Raw genomic sequence first — 19,173 nt, forward strand, 5'->3', positions numbered from 1 at the left:
TGAAATTAATGTGAATGCCCCCCAGTTTTAGGATCAGACACCTTGCTGGAGAATGCTTGAATGATTTATGTGTTTGTTACAAAATTCTGTATCTTTGATGCAAACACACTCTCAGATAATTTATTCATTCTCACAAAATGTCACAGAAAAAACATATCGGGTGGTTCAGCAATGACAGAATTTTATGGTGATATTTTTCATCAAGTTGAGCAGTTATAGATTTATGTTAATGTACATCTCATGTCATTTTTCTTGCAATCGTATTCTGACATTATCTGGAAACTGTCAGATTTCAAGACCTTATCTTCCCTGAAGCTTGGATTTTTTTTTTTCCATTCCTAAAAATGGGTAAAAGTTTATTTTGGGGCAAGTCTTTTATAGTATATAGTAGGATAGCTTTTTTTCTGATGAAGCATTAGCACTCGCCACGAATCCAGGAGAAAACATCTTCTTTTCTGAGTAGGATGGCTATAATGTTCGAATACAGTGTGGTTTAGCTTCTTAATGCCGAGAATAAAGGACATTAAAGTGAATTTCTCTTTGCCTCAGATGTGAGCCAAGCACAGACTGTAAACCAATTTTCTTTGAGGTGACAAGCATACCATATGCAAGAATGAATTTGAAACGAAATACAATAAGCTATCCAAGAAAAGAAAGAGAATTATTCACAGGTGACTGCACTTGTATATCCATAAACACGAGCTTGGTCGCAAAGAAGCAAAATGGAATTCCACATAATGCCATCAGAAGACCTTTCTTCTCGTTTGCTTTTAGAGGAATTTAGAGGCCAACGAAATTAGAATCAGAGATGAGTTTAGAGTTAATCTGGTTCAACTCCCTCATTTTTTTTATTTTTCAAAAAAGAATTTTTAATGTTTATTTATTTTTGAGAGAGAGACAGAGTGTGAGCAGGGGAGGGGGAGAGAGAGAGGGAGACACGGAATCCGAAGCAGGCTCCAGGCTCCCAGCTGTCAGCACAACGCCCGACACGGGGTTCGAACTCACAGATCACGAGTAGGACGCTCAACCGACTGAGCCACCCAAGCAATCCTCAACACCCTAATTTTAGATAAGGAAGTCTAGCAAGAGAGGTGGCTTGGTCAAGGTCAGAGAGGTCAGAGTCCAGACCAGAACCCAGGGTTTTGTCAACTATGGCAATGTTTTCAGGATTTTGCTGTATTTGCTACTTTCTAAACCCCATTCTGCAAACACCCCCTCCTGTTCGGTTTTATCCCACTCATCCAAACTAGGCAAGGTTTAGTGCTGGACACGAATTGATGGGCGATACTGCCCCCTAGTGGCAGAACACGGCAACACAAACCATGGCCAAAATGATGGAATTTGGCGTCCTGTAGATCGTATTTTTAACAAAAATAACAAGCCGTAGGCCAGAGAGAGGATCAGAAATAAATTTAAGATTATTCTCCTATCGTTTTAGATTTAAATTTATGTCAGACACAACCCATGGATCAAAAGCAACGGAAGCATTGATTGATTCGATGCTCAGTTCACGGTTGATATTATAAATTTGTTACAAATGTTATAAATCTTATAAAAATCCCTCAGTAATGGGACTACAGGAAAGTGTTTTATCTCCCCATCACACACAGAAAATAATAAGGTTCGGAGGAAAGGAAGGGCAGCTGATAAGTGTTTGTTTTTTTTGTTTTTTTTTTTTTTTTTTTTCAATGTTTATTTTTTTATTTTTGGGACAGAGAGAGACAGAGCATGAACGTGGGAGGGGCAGAGAGAGAGGGAGACACAGAATCGGAAACAGGCTTCAGGCTCTGAGCCATCAGCCCAGAGCCCGACGCGGGGCTCGAACTCACGGACCGCGAGATCGTGACCTGGCTGAAGTCGGACGCTTAACCGACTGCGCCACCCAGGCGCCCCGATAAGTGTTTGTTTTAACAAATACAGTTTTCTGAGAGAGAAATATAAGGTAGCCACAAATAAAGGAATTGAAAACAAGGGTGTCACAACACTGTGTGTAAACTGCCACAGTAGAAGCTCACTTTGTTTAAAATTACTTGTTCCAGGGCACTGAATAGCATAAGACCTCAGACCATGAGGAGCCCAACAGTCTGGCGCAGCCAACACTAAGTCTTCTGGGAACTCAACAGAGTGCATACTTAATTCTGCCCCGGGGGGAAGAATCGTGTCTCCAGGGAGCAAGGGACACTGGATGGAGGAGGGAGACAGAGACCTCAGGGCAAATTAAATGTGATTTTTGATGCTCAGAAGTAGCTGAAACGTGGTTGCCTAAATGTGGGTCCTGGGGACACAGAGCCCTGGATTCCCATCCTAATCATTTTCCAAATAAGAAAACTCCAAGGAACTTAACCTCTCCACGTTCTTCCCCATTTCTATAAAACGGAGGAAATGCCAGCTACATCATAAGACATCTGTCTGTTTGAAAGGTGAGAACCAGGGAAAAATCTAGAGCACAGGCATTGACCCGCGGTGGACCCTCCACAAAGGGCTACTGCACCGAACAGATTCGCAGGGTTCTGGGCTCCCTCTGACTCCGCCTTTCTCCCTGGTTGTCTTCCTGACCCTAAGCTAAAACCATTTCATATTGCATCCAGGCTCGTGTTTAGCCTACAAAATAAATATCGTAGATGAATACAAAAACAGGCTAGTCTCCTCAATCACAGAGATCAAAGTTTATTAAATCACACACATAGCACCGTGCTGGGCACATAGTGGATGTATAGTCAATATTTATTAAGTCTAAAATTTAGCTCATTTTTATAGGGCATTAAATCAGCATTGCCAGGTGTCACTGGACCACAGAGCTGTCAGCACAGAAAGGAGCCTGTGACCCTCAGTTGCAACGCTCCCACCAGGTGGGAGCTTATGGAGAGGCGAGTCGAGAGTCCTGGCTTGCTTGCTTCTGGCCCCATCTCTCTCTCTCTGCTTCTAAATTTTGTTTTTTAATGTTTATTTATTTTTGAGAGAGAGAGACAAAGCATGAGGGAGGCGGGGAACGGACAGAGATAGAGGGAGACACAGAATCAGAAGCAGGCTCCAGGCTCTGAGCTGTCAGCACAGACCCGACGCAGGGCTCAAACCCACGAACCGCGAGATCATGACCTGAGCCAAAGTCGGACGCCCAACCGACTGAGCCACCCAGGTGCCCCTCTCTCTGTTTCTAAATCTCAGCAAATGACAGTCCCTCCCTGGGCCTCAATATCCCATCGGTAGAATTAGCAGAACACAATGGTCTCTAGCATTTTGTGAATCTATGGGTGTTGTTAATACACATAAACCCACCCACCCCCGCTGCCCACCTCATCCCCTGAAGACTTAATCCCCCACATGCCCTGTCTGATGTCCCTCCCTCCATTCCCTGAGACCCCCAGGTCAGCAGAGAAGACCTCTCTCCAGGCCTGTTTTGGCAAGATGCTTCTATCCCACATCCACCACCAACCCCAACATGCAGTTGTCAAAACCCACGTTCGAGGGCCTGTTGATGCACATGCTCTTAAAAATTGTCCTTTCTGGTCTCATTTGAGCAGCTGTTAAAGAAGTTACATCCCTCTCGTATGGGCGGTTTTGCCAACCTTAACGTCTCCCTGCCCAGCCCAGAGAATGGTGTCAGCAATTTGCTATTAGAACTAATTTCTGAACGTTTTCAACGAACTTGGAGAGGTGTCTCAAACAGGCCTTGTCAAATATGCATTAGCCACTTGGATCACAAGTTGCTTCTTCAGGCTCTTCCATAATTAATCACCAGGACTTGCAATCCTAATGGTTCACGCTCATGTATCATAAGACTCCTAGACATAATAAGTACTGTGACTAAGGCCAGGTTTCATCCAGTTTTGCCCAGAGCCTATTTCTCTAATGACAGAACGTTACACTCCTGGTCTATTTCCGAAGCGTTGATCTTCATGATCATATTTCATAGAGAAAGGGGATAAATGGTATCTATTTGACACAAGTCGAATGGCAGCTAAGTGAAAAACAAGCATTATTTTATCTAATAATAAAAGAATGGTTACTTTTATTATGGTAATTCTGACCACATCCAAAGAACTCTGCTTCGTGAGCTGTGTTCTACAGACACGGAACCCGAGGCCCACAGCATTTGAATAATTTGCCCAAGGTCACTCAGTAAGTGGCAAAGGAGGGATTAGATCCCAACCTGAATGATTTCAAAGATACCGTTTGTTGCCACGCTGTTGTGTCATTGTCCCTTACATCAAGAAACACATTCTTGGGGGGGCCCCTGGGTGGCTCAGTCAGTTAAGCATCCGACTTCGGCTCAGGTCACGATCTCGTGGTCTGGGAGTTCGAGCCCCACATCAGGCTCTGTGCTGACAGCTCAGAGCCTGGAGCCTGTTTCAGATTTTGTGTCTCCCTCTCTCTCTGACTCTCCCCCGTTCATGTTCTGTGTCTCTCGGTCTCAAAAATAAATAAACATTAAAAAAATTTAAAAATAAATAAATACATTCTTGGGGGACACCTGGGTGGCTCAGTCGGTTGGGAGTCCGACTTCAGCTCAGGTCATGATCTCACAGTTCGTGGGTTTGATCCCCGCATCAGGCTCTGTGCTGACAGCTCAGAGCCTGGAGCCTGCTTTGGATTCTGTGTCTCTTTCTCTCTGCCCCTCCCCTGCTTACACTCTGTCTCTCTCTCTCTCTCTCAAAAATAAAAAATAAACATTAAAAAGAAAATTTAAAGAAACACATTCTTGGATCCTACATATCTTTGTCCCCCACCCCCCGCCACGTTTAAGTCACAGATAACGATACCAAAGCCCAGAGAGGCCAAACAATTTGTATTAGGTCACTCAGCTAATTAATAGCAGTGCCACGAGCAGTGGTAAATGTCTAACAACCAGATCTCTGATAAAAAAAAAAAATGTATGAGAAAAATTCTTGGAGGGCTGACACCATCCTACTTCTGGACGTACTATAAGGCTCCAGGAATCAGGACAGTGCAGCATTAGTGAAAGAATAGACAAATGGATCAATGGAACAGAATGGAGAGCCCAGAAACTGGTCCACATATCGTCAGCTCATCTCTGACAAGGCAGCTCATCTCTGACAATCTGATGAAGCAAAGATGGTCTTTCCAACAAATAGTGCTGGAACACCTGGACATCCTCGGGCAAAATCACCATCATCACCAGCATCTAGACACAGACCTTAAACCCTTTACAAAAATTAACTCAAAAAAGGATCAGAGACCTAAATTAAAAATCAAAACTATAGGGGTGCCTGGGTGGCTCAGTCGGTTGAGCGTCCAACTTCAGCTCAGGCCAGGATCTCAAGGTCCATGAGTTCAAGCCCCGTTTCAGGCTCCCTGCTGTCAGCCCGGAGCCTGTTTTGGATCGTCCGTCTCCCTCTCGCTCTCTGCACCTCCCCCACTCCTGTGCTCACTCTCTCTCTCCCTCTCAAAAATAAGTAAACAGAAAAATCAAAACCATAAACCTCTCCTAGAAGATAACACAGGAGGAAACCTGTATAGTGATGCCTTTCTAGGTACAACACCAAAGGCGTGACGCATGAAAGAAATCACTGATGAGCTGGACATCTTGAAAATTACAAACTTCTGCTCTAGGAAAGACAGTATCCAGAGAAGAAGGAGACAAGTCACAGACTGAGAGAAGATATCTGCAAAAGACCCACCTGGTAAGGGGCTGTTGTCCAAAATACACAAAGAGCTCGGAAAACTCAACAAGAAGAAAACCAACAGTCCGATTAAAAAAAAAAAAAATGGGCCACAGACCTCAACATCACATCACCAAAGAAGATACACAGACGGCCAAGAAGCATATGGAAAGATGTTGCACATCAGACCTCGTCGGGGGAATACAAATGCAAACAGCAAGGATGCCCACTATGCACTCTACGGTAAGCGTGGCCCAAACCCAGAACACGGACAACACCAAATGCTGACGGGGACGTGGAACCAAACGAGCTCTCAAATATTGCTGGTGAACAGGCAAAATGGCACGGCCACTTGGAAGACAGTTTGGCAGCCTCTGATACAACTGAAGCGTACCTTAAATAATTCATTTTGTAATAATGGCGGTGTGTAACAACTGCATTGCAAAATTCCCGAAAACGTAGCAACGAGCCCTCGTGAGCTGGTACGGGCTGCTCCAAGGCACCCCAGGCAGGTCTTGTGATTCTTCCCCAGGATGCTTCGCTCTGATTTCACAGAACCCTGCAACGTTGACCGTTTCTCCACGATTGCTCCCTGATAGATGACGGAGGTAGCAGTCAAAGCCGGTCCATCAGATTCCGCGGCCGTGCTGTGCTCCCCTCACCACGTCACCTCCGAAGCAACAGTAAGTTTTGCAGCGGAAGTGAAATCTATCTCGTTGCAGACCTAAGAGCAAATGAGGACACTCTCCGGGCAGATGCTGCTAGTTACCCATATGGCCACCAGATGGCGAGCACGGCAGCCTCCTCCCCGCGAAACCCACTGTATTGAATTTCAAGAAGGGAAGGACCTTGGAGAGAACAACCGAGTCTTCTTGGGAGACAGGGAGTTTTCCTGGCATTGGAGAATATTTCCTAGCATTGGAGAAGATCTGTGTACTTCATAAGGAGAACCAACTGCTCTTTCCCCTCTAATTTTCCATCGCACAATAATGCTTGTAACTGGGTTTGCATTAAAAGCCACGTGCTTGAAGCGCATTACCCCATTCATTCCACACACGAATCCCAGGGAAGTGGGAGGAGCCATCTCTCGCTTTTCCAGATGAGGAGGCGCAGCCGCTCCTTGGTCCATTGGCTCGTTGCATAAATATTTATCGAGCACCTGCCGCGATGCTGCCCAGAGTAAGCAGCAGGATCAATATTCAAACTCCAGAAACCCAGCTCCCACATCTCACCTTCTTCCCTTATCCCAAATGCTTGAGTTGTTATCACTTTATTAAATAACCCTCCCCCCCCCCAAACGAAGCTGGTTGGATTTTATGAATTATCAGGAAAGCCGCATCACCGTGTGAGGCAGCACTTTGCTGATTTGATGCAGGTGTCTCGCTTGTAGAATCCCTGAAATTCACTCTCACCCTCTGGTTTACAGGGATCCAGTTATCTAAGCAACGAACAAGTGAAGCTTGACTGTGTAGACGATTACTAACTAATAGGCGTATTTGATATGGTCAAGATCTCCGCTGCTGTTACCGTTGATACCTTATACAAAAGTTTTGAAGTGACGGGGGGGGGGGGGGGGGGGGGAGGACTAAGGGATGCCGGAGAAAATGTGATATGATAAGAAGACACAGGACACATGAACAGTGCACACAAAAGGGGTGCTGTGTTTAAGACAAAGCTCTTACCACAGCCTACATGATGGCAGGGGATCTGGGCACTCCCCTACCTCCCCTCTGGGCAGTCACCACTCACACTCTACCTCCCTCTTGTGCTCATCTCACCACAGGGCCTTTGCACTTGCTGTTTCCTATGTCGGGAAACCCTTGCCCGCATAGTCATGTGATGTGCTTCCTTACTTTCCTCGGGCCTCTGTTTCCTCATCACCTAACCAGAGAGGCTTTCTGGGATCTGTTTTTAAAAAGGTCACCCCAGGGGCGCCTGGGTGGCGCAGTCGGTTAAGCGTCCGACTTCAGCCAGGTCACGATCTCGCGGTCCGTGGGTTCGAGCCCCGCGTCAGGTTCTGGGCTGATGGCTCGGAGCCTGGAGCCTGTTTCCGATTCTGTGTCTCCCTCTCTCTCTGCCCCTCCCCCGTTCATGCTCTGTCTCTCTCTGTCCCAAAAATAAATAAACGTTGAAAAAAAAAAAAATTTAAAAAGGTCACCCCATACCCTATCTCTTTTGCGTGACACATGGGGAGCCCTTCATGCTCCTGCTGTCTCCATGCCCCTGCTTTCCCCCCTCACTCTGTCACGTTTCTTTGAAGCACTTTGTCATCACCTGTCATTGTCATCATGTACTTTTGCTTATTTGTTTTCTATCTTCTGCCACTGAAGTGTAAGTTACATGGGAGTAACAACTTTTATTCTGGCATTATATTCCCCAACACCTGCATCAATAAATATATCAAAAATGAATCCATGCTGGACAAATACTATGTGCTCAATAACAAGCAATGAGTGAGAGGAGGATAGGTGTCCTTTACAAAGCCCATGGACACTGAAGCAAATGGGATAGATACCTCTGAAACGATAAATGGACAGTTTCTACTGAATCCCAGATACTCTGTCTCTTTAGTGAATTTTTTTTTCCAGTAAATTGAATTGATCCCCCAAAGATATAGTGATAGCTGTGAAGAAAGGCCTCTTAGGAAGCCAACATCCAGCTTATAGGCAAAGGCAATGAGAACAGCGAGATGGTCCACCAGCGATCTCCAAAAGCAAAGCCAATGTGCCATAAAGCGAGGGGAAGTTAATCTTACGTTTCTTGACTTGGCGCCTTAAGAGGGCATCATGTGGTCCAAGCTTTTTGGAAACATCATTGAAATAGCCAAAGATCTAACATTAACCAGATTGCTGCTGTTGTTGAAATCAGTCCTGGATCCTATTTTGTTTTTATGATGCCAAGAACATCGATGATTCCTGTTTGCCATCCGTGTTTGAATTTGTGCAGAGAAATCTAGTCTATCTCTTTAAAAAGTATTTTCCCAACACAAAAATAAGATACAAAGACTAATAATTAGGCCCAAATGAGTAATTCTTTTAGACCTGGAGGAGCCCTATGAAATCATCCAGACAAGCATGTGTTGTGTTGTGTTGTGTTGTGTTCTTCTGGGCCAGCTGGACCTTTCCCCAAAAGAAATCTGGAAGGAGATCAAAATGGAGCCCCCTGTGACGTGGGACATGGGAGGAGGAGCCAGAAACCAGTCCCCCAGCCCTCCGAACTCCCCAGGAGGAGCTGAGGGTGCCCTTCCGAGCCTGGTTAAAAACCACTCATCCAGTCCGGCTTCACTGTCTCACACACAAGGAAACAAAGCTCAGTGAGAACAGTAATCCACCGAGGTTGAAGTCACCTATGACAGGAGCCACACTTTCTCGTCAGTTCCTCCCACTGCCATATAAACAACATCTCTGACGTCACCCCCATTTTTACAGATCAGTAAACGTTGCTTTCTCAAGGAGGCTTTTTTGACATGCCAGACTTAAGTCTCCCATGTTTCCCTTTAATACCATGACCTCTCTGAGATTCTCATCCCATTTTCAATACTGTTTTCTTTTTAAGTTTATGTATTTATTTTGAGAGACAGAGAAAGAGCACGAGTTAGGGGGAGGGAAAGAGAGAGAAAATCCCAAGCAGGCTCCATGCTGTCAGCCTGGAACCCGACACGGGGCTCGATCTCAAGAACCATGAGATCACGACCTCAGCCAAAATCGAGAGTTGGTCGCTTGGGACACCTGGGTGGCTCTGTAGGCTAAGCATCAAACTCTCCATCGTGGCTCAGGTCATGATCTCACAGTTTGTGAGATCGAGCCCCGCATCACCCTCCTGCTGACAATGTGGAGCCTGCTTGGGATTCTCTCTCTCCCTTTTTCTCTCCCCCTCCCCTACCAAAAATAAATAAACTTCAAGAAAAAAAAACAGTCCTTTAACCAACTGGGCCACCAGGCACCCCAATAGTGTTTTCAATCCACATCTACCCTCTTAAGTATAAACTCTATGGCGACAGGGACAGGGTCTCACCCTCCTCGTTGTATCCCCAGAGCCTAGAACTTGGTCTGTGAGCCGGACAAGCATGAGCACCTTCAAGGGAAGGGCTGTGCTGTCTTCTTAGCCCCAGTGCCTGGTTCTACACTGAGCTCGAGGTAGCAGCATCTCAGTGATTCTCTTGGACTTGAACTGCATTGTGGAACTAAAACTACCTGGAAGTCTGGAAAAGCGTTCCCAGGCTTCATTCAGGCTTCCCTAGGTTGGGGGTGTCTTGAGCAACTGTCCTTACTTTTGTCTACAATAAAAGTTGGATTTTGGTTTTTGTTTTTTTGTTTTTTTTTTTTTTAAATTTTTTTTTTCAACGTTTATTTATTTTTGGGACAGAGAGAGACAGAGCATGAACGGGGGAGGGGCAGAGAGAGAGGGAGACACAGAATCGGAAGCAGGCTCCAGGCTCCGAGCCATCAGCCCAGAGCCTGACGCGGGGCTCGAACTCACGGACCGCGAGATCGTGACCTGGCTGAAGTCGGACGCTTAACCGACTGCGCCACCCAGGCGCCCCAAAAGTTGGATTTTGGAGCCTGAGGAAACCCTGCCATCTGGAAGATTCTATGATGCTATTTTCCTCTGCTCAGAAATCTCCAGTGAAGGTGTTAGGCAGGCATTTGAAATAATAAAATAACTATATAGTTATATAAGAATGTTAATTCTTTTTTTTTAATGTTTATTGTTGACAGAGAGCGCTCTAGCAGGGGAAGGGCAGAGAGAGAGGGGGAGACACAGAATCCGAAGCAGGTTCCAGGTTCTGAGCTATCCACACAGAGCCCCATGTGGGGCTTGAACCCACGAACGGTGAGATCACGACCTGAGCTGAAGTCAGACGCTTAACCGACTGAACCACCCAAGCGCCCCTATGAATGTTAATTCTAATCAAGAATTAGTGGTTAAGGGGCACCGGGGTGGCTCAGTCAGTTAAGCATCCAACTCTTGATTTCTGCTCAGGTCATGATCTCAAGGTTTGTGAGTTCCAGCCCTGCCTCACGCTCTGCTTTGGTAGCCTGCTTGGGATTCTCTCTCCCTCTCTCTCTCTGTCTCTCTCTCTCTCTCTCTCTCTCTTTCTCTCAAAAAAGAAAAAAAGAATTCGTGGTTAAGAGGGGATCTTGTGAGTCATGCCACATACAATGAACTCTTTACCATTTACAGGATGACTGAAGGGTAACTTCCCAGGCCCTGTCTTTTCACTTCTAGAACAAAGGCAGGGATTGAATGAGATCACTAAGATATTTAGCCTGGTGCTGGTACCTAATAAGACCTCAACAGACCTGAATTGACATTATCATCGAGATTATTCATTTATTTTTTTTTACGATGCTTATATATTTTTTTATGTTTAATTTAGGGAAGTTTTTTTTAATTTTTTATATTAAATATAATTTATTGTCAAATTGGTTTCCATACGACACCCAGTGCTCATCCCAACAGGTGCCCTCCTCCCTGCCCATCACCCCCCTTTCCCCTCTCCCCCACCCTCCATCAACCCTCAGTTTGTTCTCAGTCCTTAAGAGAACTTACGGTTTGGCTCCCGCCCTCTCTGTTTGTAACTATTTTTCCCCCTCCCCCTCCCGCATGGTCTTCTATTAAGTTTCTCAAGATCCACATATGAGTGAAAACATATGGTATCTGTCTTTCTCTGCCTGGCTTATTTCACTTAGCAAAATACCCTCCAGTTGCATCCACGTTGCTACAAAAGGCCAGATTTCATTCTTTCTCGTTGCCAAGCAGTATTCCATTGTGTATATAAACCACAATTTCTTTGTCCATTCATCACCTGATGGACATTTAGGCTCTTTCCATAATTTGGCTATTGTTGAAAGTGCTGCTATAAACGTTGGGGTACAAGTGCCCCTCTGCATCAGCACTCCTGTATCCCTTGGGTAAATTCCTAGCAGTGCTATCGCTGGGTCATAGGGTAGGTCTACTTTTAATTTTTTGAGGAACCTCCACACTGTTTTCCAGAGAGGCTGCACCAGTTTGCATTCCCACCAACAGTGCATGAGGGTTCCCATTTCTCCACATCCTCTCCAGCATCTATAGTCTCCTGATTTGTTCATTTGAGTCACTCTGACCGGGTGTGAGGTGGTATCTCAGTGCGGCTTTGATTTGTATTTCTCTGATGAGGAGTGCCGATTCCAATGAGAATGATTTCCACTTAAACATACGTAAAACAAGCTTGACAGCATTTCCATAAACTCACTGCTCTTCCTCTTCTGTTTTAGGAGACAGACCCGCAAAGGAAAGCAAGGTAAGCGACATCGTGAAAACATGTTTGTCACCCACTCTGTATTTTAAATTTTTTTTCTTTTCAACGTTTTTATTTATTTTGGGGACAGAGAGAGACAGAGCACGAACAGGGGAGGGGCAGAGAGAGAGGGAGACACAGAATCGGAAACAGGCTCCAGGCTCCGAGCCATCAGCTCAGAGCCTGACGCGGGGCTCGAACTCCCAGACCGCGAGATCGTGACCTGGCTGAAGTCAGACGCTTAACCGACTGCGCCACCCAGGCGCCCCACCCACTCTGTATTTTAGAAGCATACGAAGGTGGACAACGTAAAGGCTTAGCTATCACTTGAAAAATATAACCCAGAAGTTTGGCTGGGATTTTTAACTTCTGTTTGTAAACCCCCCGAATCGTTAACCATTAGTTCTGCTCAACGAACAATAAATTTAATTTCTGATTCTCTTTCCTTTGCAGACTCCTTTCCCACCTCCTCGGTAAGACACCTGACATAGACATTTTATTTTGCTAGACACTTAAGTGATTAGTTCCAGAATTTGAAAAGCTCTAGACTTTAAAAAAAAAAAGAAAAGAAAAAGAAAAAGAAAAGAAAAGAAAAGAAAAGAAAAGCACAACCAAGTTGGCTTGGAAAAATGAATTTGAGCTGGTCTGAATGAGCCTTCACACATCCGCTTAACCGTCCGCTCACTCCCAGCCCTCTGTTCCGTATCCGGACACACGTCAGTTCTTGGCGAACCCACCCACTGCTCTCCGCTCTCCCGCTTCTCCCTCCTTTCAGCACAGAAATCCCCCAGATGGTACTTACACTAGGAAATGCGTTCCCGGAACTTACAAGGTGTGGTACATATTTGGGCATGTACGTGCAGTTCGTATAGACAGAAATACAGCTATCGTTTTATTACACATACCCATGAAGGCGAGAACAACAGCCTCGACTTCTCAGACTCTGGGTGAGTCCGCCGCTCTGCTGTCCCCCGTGGGCCCCAGGAGGACACAGAGCGTACCACCGCTTGCTGGTCACCTCTCGTGGCTTCTCCCTCTGCCACACTAGCGGGACGTGACTTGAGCCAAGGACTGGGTCTCTGCTGTCTGTATCTCCAGCCTCTGCCAACAGCGCCCGGTACGCTTTATAAGTGAGTGAGTGAGCCGTTCGCTGACCTTCAGGCATGTTCCTGTTTCTTTGGGGAGTTTCCAGAGCTCACGTCTTCCAGCCTCCCTAGAACTCGGCGTATTGAGAAACCGATGACACCCTGCAGAAGGTTCCATCCCACCCTCTGGGAAACAGAACCAGACTGACGAGCACACAGCAGGGAAGGGGATCTAGGCTCATTAGGAGAATGACTACAGTTTTCTGACAACCGGGGCTCCCCGAAATGGATCGGGGCACCCCACAACTGACCTCTGGGCCAAAGCTGGGGACACGGAGGGCAGGGCTGTCTGGAGAGCCACCTGTGCAACAAACCTGATCACGTTCTCACTGTGACTCTTCCCTCAGGCCACCTGGCATTCTTCCGAAGAAGTACCAGCCCCTGCCGCCCCAGCCAGAGAGCAGCTGGTCACCCCTCCCTCAGAGGCTCGCCTTTCCCAACGTCCAGAGAGAACCCAGGTGACAGGTTTGAGGTTGTTGCTGGTGAAATGCCCAGGGAGGCTGGGGGGCAGGGGAGGGCGACAAGGACAACCAGCCACCCCTGCCAACAGGCTCCCTGCTCCTGTGAGTTGCCAAAGATGCCTTGAGGGGAAAGAGTCTTAGAAGCCTGCGGTCCGATTCTATAACAGAAAACACATCTTCTTTTTTTTTTTTTTTTCAACATTTATTTATTTTTGGGACAGAGAGAGACAGAGCATGAACGGGGGAGGGGCAGAGAGAGAGGGAGACACAGAATCAGAAACAGGCTCCAGGCTCTGAGCCATCAGCCCAGAGCCTGACGCGGGGCTCGAACTCACGGACTACGAGATCGTGACCTGGCTGAAGTCGGACGCTTAACCGACTGCGCCACCCAGGCGCCCCTAGAAAACACATCTTCTTTGTAAGAAAATGAGTTCTTGCCCCAAAGGCTCACTTGAGACCTGAACTAGTCGTTAAAGAAAGTGTTAAGTGCCAGAACAGAATCAGGACTTTTTATGTAAAATCCAAAAAGGGGTTCAGACTCTCTGCAGACCAATACCGGCCCCCAGCTTCTCTCCACCGAGGCGGAAGGAATATAACCCACTTGTCAAAAACATTATTGCCGTTAGGACAAATAATTAAAAAGCCACCTCTCTGGTACTATCAGCTGACGACAGAGCCCCCCTCCCAAATGTGCGGGACCTTTGACAGCCAGCGACAATCACGAAATGCTAGCAACTGTGAATGGACTTCTTTTTTCCCCCCCAAGAGACTTGGAATTTCCAAAACTGCCTTGTTTTAGAGGACAGAACAGAGATTAGCATTTTTCTCTTGTTCCTACATGGAATGAACGATGCTTCCTTACTGCAAGCTTGAATCAGCAGGTTGGGGCCCGCGGCTTCAGTCAGTTGAATCTTCATAGATACAGAAATTCAAAATATCAGGCACATTTTGAGCTTCTCTGGAAAACCCAGTCGTCACTGGTTCTGATGCGGAACATTCAAGAACCTAAAATGCCCATTTCCGCCTCAGTTTTCTGGTGAACGTCTCTTCATCTGATCATCCTTTGCAGCCTCCTGAGACCATCCGTTCTCCATTCCCTTCCTCCTTCCCCCGTGCAAGTTCCCCTCCCTCTGTGGGCTTCTCTACCTGCCTAGCAGCATGGGCAGGGCCACAAGCTCTCAGGAGTCCATTCCAACTGCCCAGTGGAAATTCTGGCTCTCCTTCTCCTGCACTGGCAGATTTGGGGCAATGGTTCTCAACCGGAGGTGACTTTGCCCCCAGGGGAACCAACAATGTCCAGAGACATTATTTTGTTGTGACGAGTTGGGCAGTGGGGATGCTCCTGGCATCTGGTGGGTAGAGGCCAGGGAGGCCTCTAAACACCCCACGGTGTACAGGACAGCCCCCCACCCCCAACAAAGAATAATAACCCTTGAAAAGTCAAGAGTGCAAAGGTTGATGGGGCACCTGGGTGGAACAGTCGGTTAAGCATCCGACTTCAGCCAGGTCACGATCTCGCGGTCCGTGAGTTCGAGCCCCGCGTCAGGCTCTGGGCTGATGGCTCGGAGCCTGGAGCCTGTTTCCGATTCTGTGTCTCCCTCTCTCTCTCTGCCTCTCCCCCGTTCATGCTCTGTCTCTCTCTGTCCCAAAAATAAATAAACGTTGAAAAAAAAATTAAAAAAAAAAAATTAAAAAAAAAAAAAAAGAGTGCAAAGGTCGGGAAAAACTGCTTTAAGGCACACACTAACCTTCCCCCAGCCCCAGCGGTTCTCGGCGGTCAAGTGAGAATAACAGTAGCCCCGACCACCCACATCGTGGGCCAACATGAGAATTACACGATTCATGCCAAGCGCTCAACTGTGCCCGCCCAGGACATATTTGTGACCAACATCTACTGCACTCTTGTTACCTTGAGCCGTGTCCTACTGTGCCCTCGCCACACCATATAATTATTTGGATACAAGTCTGTTCCACCCCCAAAAGGTTGGGGGCAGGGGGTAACGCACCCCCAAAAGGTTGGAGTGTATAGTTTCTAGCACAGGGCTGGGCACATAGTACGTGTTTGATAAACATGTATTTCCTTCTGCGGTTTCCAGAGGGTCCTAGCCAGGCTGGGAGTCCCCACATTTGCTCTGTTTTGGTATCTATTTTCAAAGCACGAGAGACAGGAAGGCAACATGCTATCAACCCCAGGAAGTGGCATCATCAGACTCGGGAACGTAAAGTGTATCATCCCTGAAACTCCTGAGCAAATGGGCTAATGGGTCTAGGAACTGGTCAAAACGCAGAGAAGTAAAGAGATAGAAAATAGGATGAATGAAATAGCAGAGGCGATGAGGTTGTTCGGTGTGGAGAAAAAGAGGATTTGATCTTTCTTCTGTTTCTTCACGCAGCAAGAACGAGGTTTGGGTCCCAGCTGAGCCACTTCTGGCTGTATAGCCGCCTAAAGCTCTTAAATAGTTCTGAGTTCCCCTCTTGGTGCAAGCAACATGAGCGTCCCCATGTGACAGAGTGGAGGGGAGGAGGTATGAGATTTCTCTCGAGCGCCTAGGATAATATGTGTCACAGCACAGGAAGGAAAGAAAAACGCCTAAACATCGTGTCCCATCTGTACCCAACAGAATTAGGCACCCACAACCCTATTTTTCTCTTGAAATAGGCTATACATTCTAGCGCAATGTTTCTTATCCTGGCTTTACATGAAAATAATTAGGAGACCTTTTTAAAAAGTATTGTTCCCCAGCATCAGCTTTAATTAATTGCTCTGAGAGGTGAGACACAGGCACAGCCTGTGGCTAAGGACCCAGGGGGAACCAGGTTCTAGGAATATATCTGCCACTAAAGCAGGCCCTTTGCCACTTTGCAGGCCCTTAGGCCTTACCTACACACGCCCAGGCTCCTAGTGCCTTAAATGGCACCTCCCTTGATCCACAGACGAGTCCCTCATCACTCCAGCCGCCTCAGTGGCTCTGAAATCTTTACAAGTTTGGTTTTTGTGTCTCTGGGGTTTCCGCAGTTACGGTTAAATTTGTTTAATCATTTTTGCAAGTGACGGGAACCTGGCTGGGTCTCTTCACCGTAAACCCCTCCAGAGAATCGTTACATTCCGTATAACATCTCACCGGATCCCTCCAGCAGCCCTATAAAGTATGGATTTTCTAAGGCTCGGTGGCTGGTTCGTGGCAGGTGCCGGGTAAAAACCACTTCCCTACCCACTGGGCACGTAAGGTCACTAAGATACACAGAAGTTAGGTCACTCGGTCAACGTGATAGGGTTGGTGTAGGACAGTTGAGGGGTCAACACCATGCAGGGCCTGTGCCACACATTGAGAATGCCACCAGGAATAAGAAAGAGTTGTGCCATAGAAGCAGAGCTTCCAAATTCATTTTGAGTCGGGCCCCCTATTGGGAGTCAGACGACCATTACTAAGGACCCAGACGTTGCCTGCAAACAACCACGTGAGGCTGTTGCTAGTTTCCCCTTCTCTGAAAACAGAAGGGACATTAGAGAGCTGAGCTGCTTCAGCCAAGGAAAAATAGTGTCCGCTCCCTTCCCGTCAGCTGCCCTGTAGGCTTGGGAGGTAGACGGTCCTCTGTGAAGGGAGGCTGTGACGTACGTGTGGCAGTCCACTGCAGCCCCTGAACGCAGCTGACACCTGCAGCCTGTCGCCATCGGCCCCCCTCTCCCAATGGTGAACGTGGGTCCAGCTGTTGCTACAACAGCCAGGTGTCTCCACCGGCTTGGCCATTCTCTATCTTAAAGCTAAGTCTTGGGTTCACAAAAACGATCATTGAATCAAAGCATTCCAGTTCAGGAGAATGCCATTTAAATCCTTCATTGATGGGGGCGCCCGGGTGGCTCAGTCGGTTAAGCGTCCAGACTTTGGCTCAGGTCATGATCTCTTGGTCCGTGGGTTTGAGCCCCGCGTCGGGCTCTGTGCTGACAGCTCAGAGCCTGGAACCTGCTTCAGATTCCATGTCTCCCTCTGCCCCTCCCCTGCTCATGCTCTGTCTCTCCCTCTCTCTGTCAAAAATAAACATTAAAAAAATTTTTTCAAAAGGGAAACATCATTACCATAAGTAACTGCACCGCAGTTTCAGACCCGCAGAATTTTCTCTCTCCTAAAAGGAAGGGAACTAAAATGCAAAGCAATATTTGGATAAAAATAACCACTGCTACGTTGAGACTCTCTCTCTCTGACACAGTAAGAAAGAGATTAGTAAGGGAATAACTTTCCAATGATGTATCCATTGTAATGTTAATACCATGACGCGGGCACCAAGTAAAAGCGTCCTGAGTCATCGGAACAGGAAGACATTTGCTGAGCTCCTGTTACACTCTGGAGTCTTTCAGATGCTTTATGTCATTTAGTCCCACAGCCAAACTGAGCAGAAAGCAATATCCCAACCCCCGGTTTACTGATGAGGACACAGAAGGGCAGAGAGGTCACGAACCGCGACGTCTCCCTGCATCTAGCAAACTCCAACCCCACGGTGCAGGGTTCGGCCAAAATGTACTTTAAATAAGGTACCTGCTACTTAACCAACCGAACACCTGTCTGCCTGACTACAGTTTTCCCTTTGCAGCCAGCAAAGCTGGTGCCACATCAGTTCAAGCAGTCTCAGGGGCGCAGATATACCTGCTGATGAGTTGGGAAGTGAAAGGGAAAAAAAAAAATCTGTAGCGATACAGAGAAAACATAGTCCTGTAAGAGAGAGGAAGCACGGATTGCAAAGATACACAAATTTGCATGGGAGCAGGGACTTCTGGGTGGGAACTATTGATTTTAGAGTGCGGATGTAAATTATTATCATATTCCGCAAGATGTTGCCATTGGGGGAAATGGGGTGACGTGCATACGGGATCTCTCTGTAGCATTTCCTACACGTGCATGAGACCTACCATTATCTCCGAGGGAAAGTTTAATTTCAAAGAAAGTGGCTGTTAAAGGTGTCCCGCAGATCGAGGGTGTTATTTTCTTCCAAATAGCTTTCACAGGTATTGTTTCATGAGAACTTTAATCAACCCACCCCATTTCTGTCGGGGGTTACCCATTATACAGGTGGGAAAACCAAGCTTCAGAGAAGGGGCTTCACTTGCTGAGGGTAACGGAGCTCATAGATGGCAGAATGAGGATTCAAATCCGGTTTATTTAAAACTAAGCGAAATCTAAGGGAGGCTCATGAAGGGCTATTTTTATAAATTTTTTATGTTTTACTTATTTTTGAGAGACAGAGAGAGCACAGTTGGGGGAGAGACAGAGAGAGGGGGACAGAGAATCTGAAGCGGGCTCCACGCTGACAGCAGAGAGCCCGATGCAGAGCTCGAACTCATGAACTGTGAGATCATGACCTGAGCTGAAGTGGGAGCTTCACTGACTGAGCGACCCAGGTGTCCCAGAGCTATTTTTAACGTAAAATTCATTATCTTCAAGTGCACACTGAGCACCTGTTGTGCACAGGAAAAGATGTGGGGATGCTTATTCATGCCATGCAGTTGCTGGCCACGTTTTGTTGGCTGTCTCCAAAACAGAACACAGCAGAAATTACAGGAGCCGAAAGATGCCTGGGAGAGGCAGGGTGGTGCGTGGGGAGGGGGCCAAGTCCCCGCCCTGCTCTTCATTTTGTGACTGTGTAGATCTCTCTCTGTCTTCGTAAGTCTCATT

General features: G+C 46.9%; 1 protein-coding gene across 1 annotated transcript in view; it reads left to right on the forward strand.

Moving 5' to 3' along the window:
* CLNK (cytokine dependent hematopoietic cell linker) overlaps positions 1–19,173 on the forward strand; it is a 64,195-nt gene that overhangs the window by 12,129 nt on the left and 32,893 nt on the right. The window contains exons 5-7 of the mRNA XM_043556989.1: positions 11,879–11,904; positions 12,355–12,374; positions 13,394–13,504. Of these exons, the coding sequence (XP_043412924.1) occupies positions 11,879–11,904; positions 12,355–12,374; positions 13,394–13,504 (157 nt within the window). The remainder of the gene's footprint in view (positions 1–11,878; positions 11,905–12,354; positions 12,375–13,393; positions 13,505–19,173) is intronic.

This window comes from Prionailurus bengalensis, chromosome B1, assembly GCF_016509475.1.
Source record: "Prionailurus bengalensis isolate Pbe53 chromosome B1, Fcat_Pben_1.1_paternal_pri, whole genome shotgun sequence".
In the NCBI taxonomy this organism is placed as follows: Eukaryota; Metazoa; Chordata; class Mammalia; order Carnivora; family Felidae; genus Prionailurus; species Prionailurus bengalensis.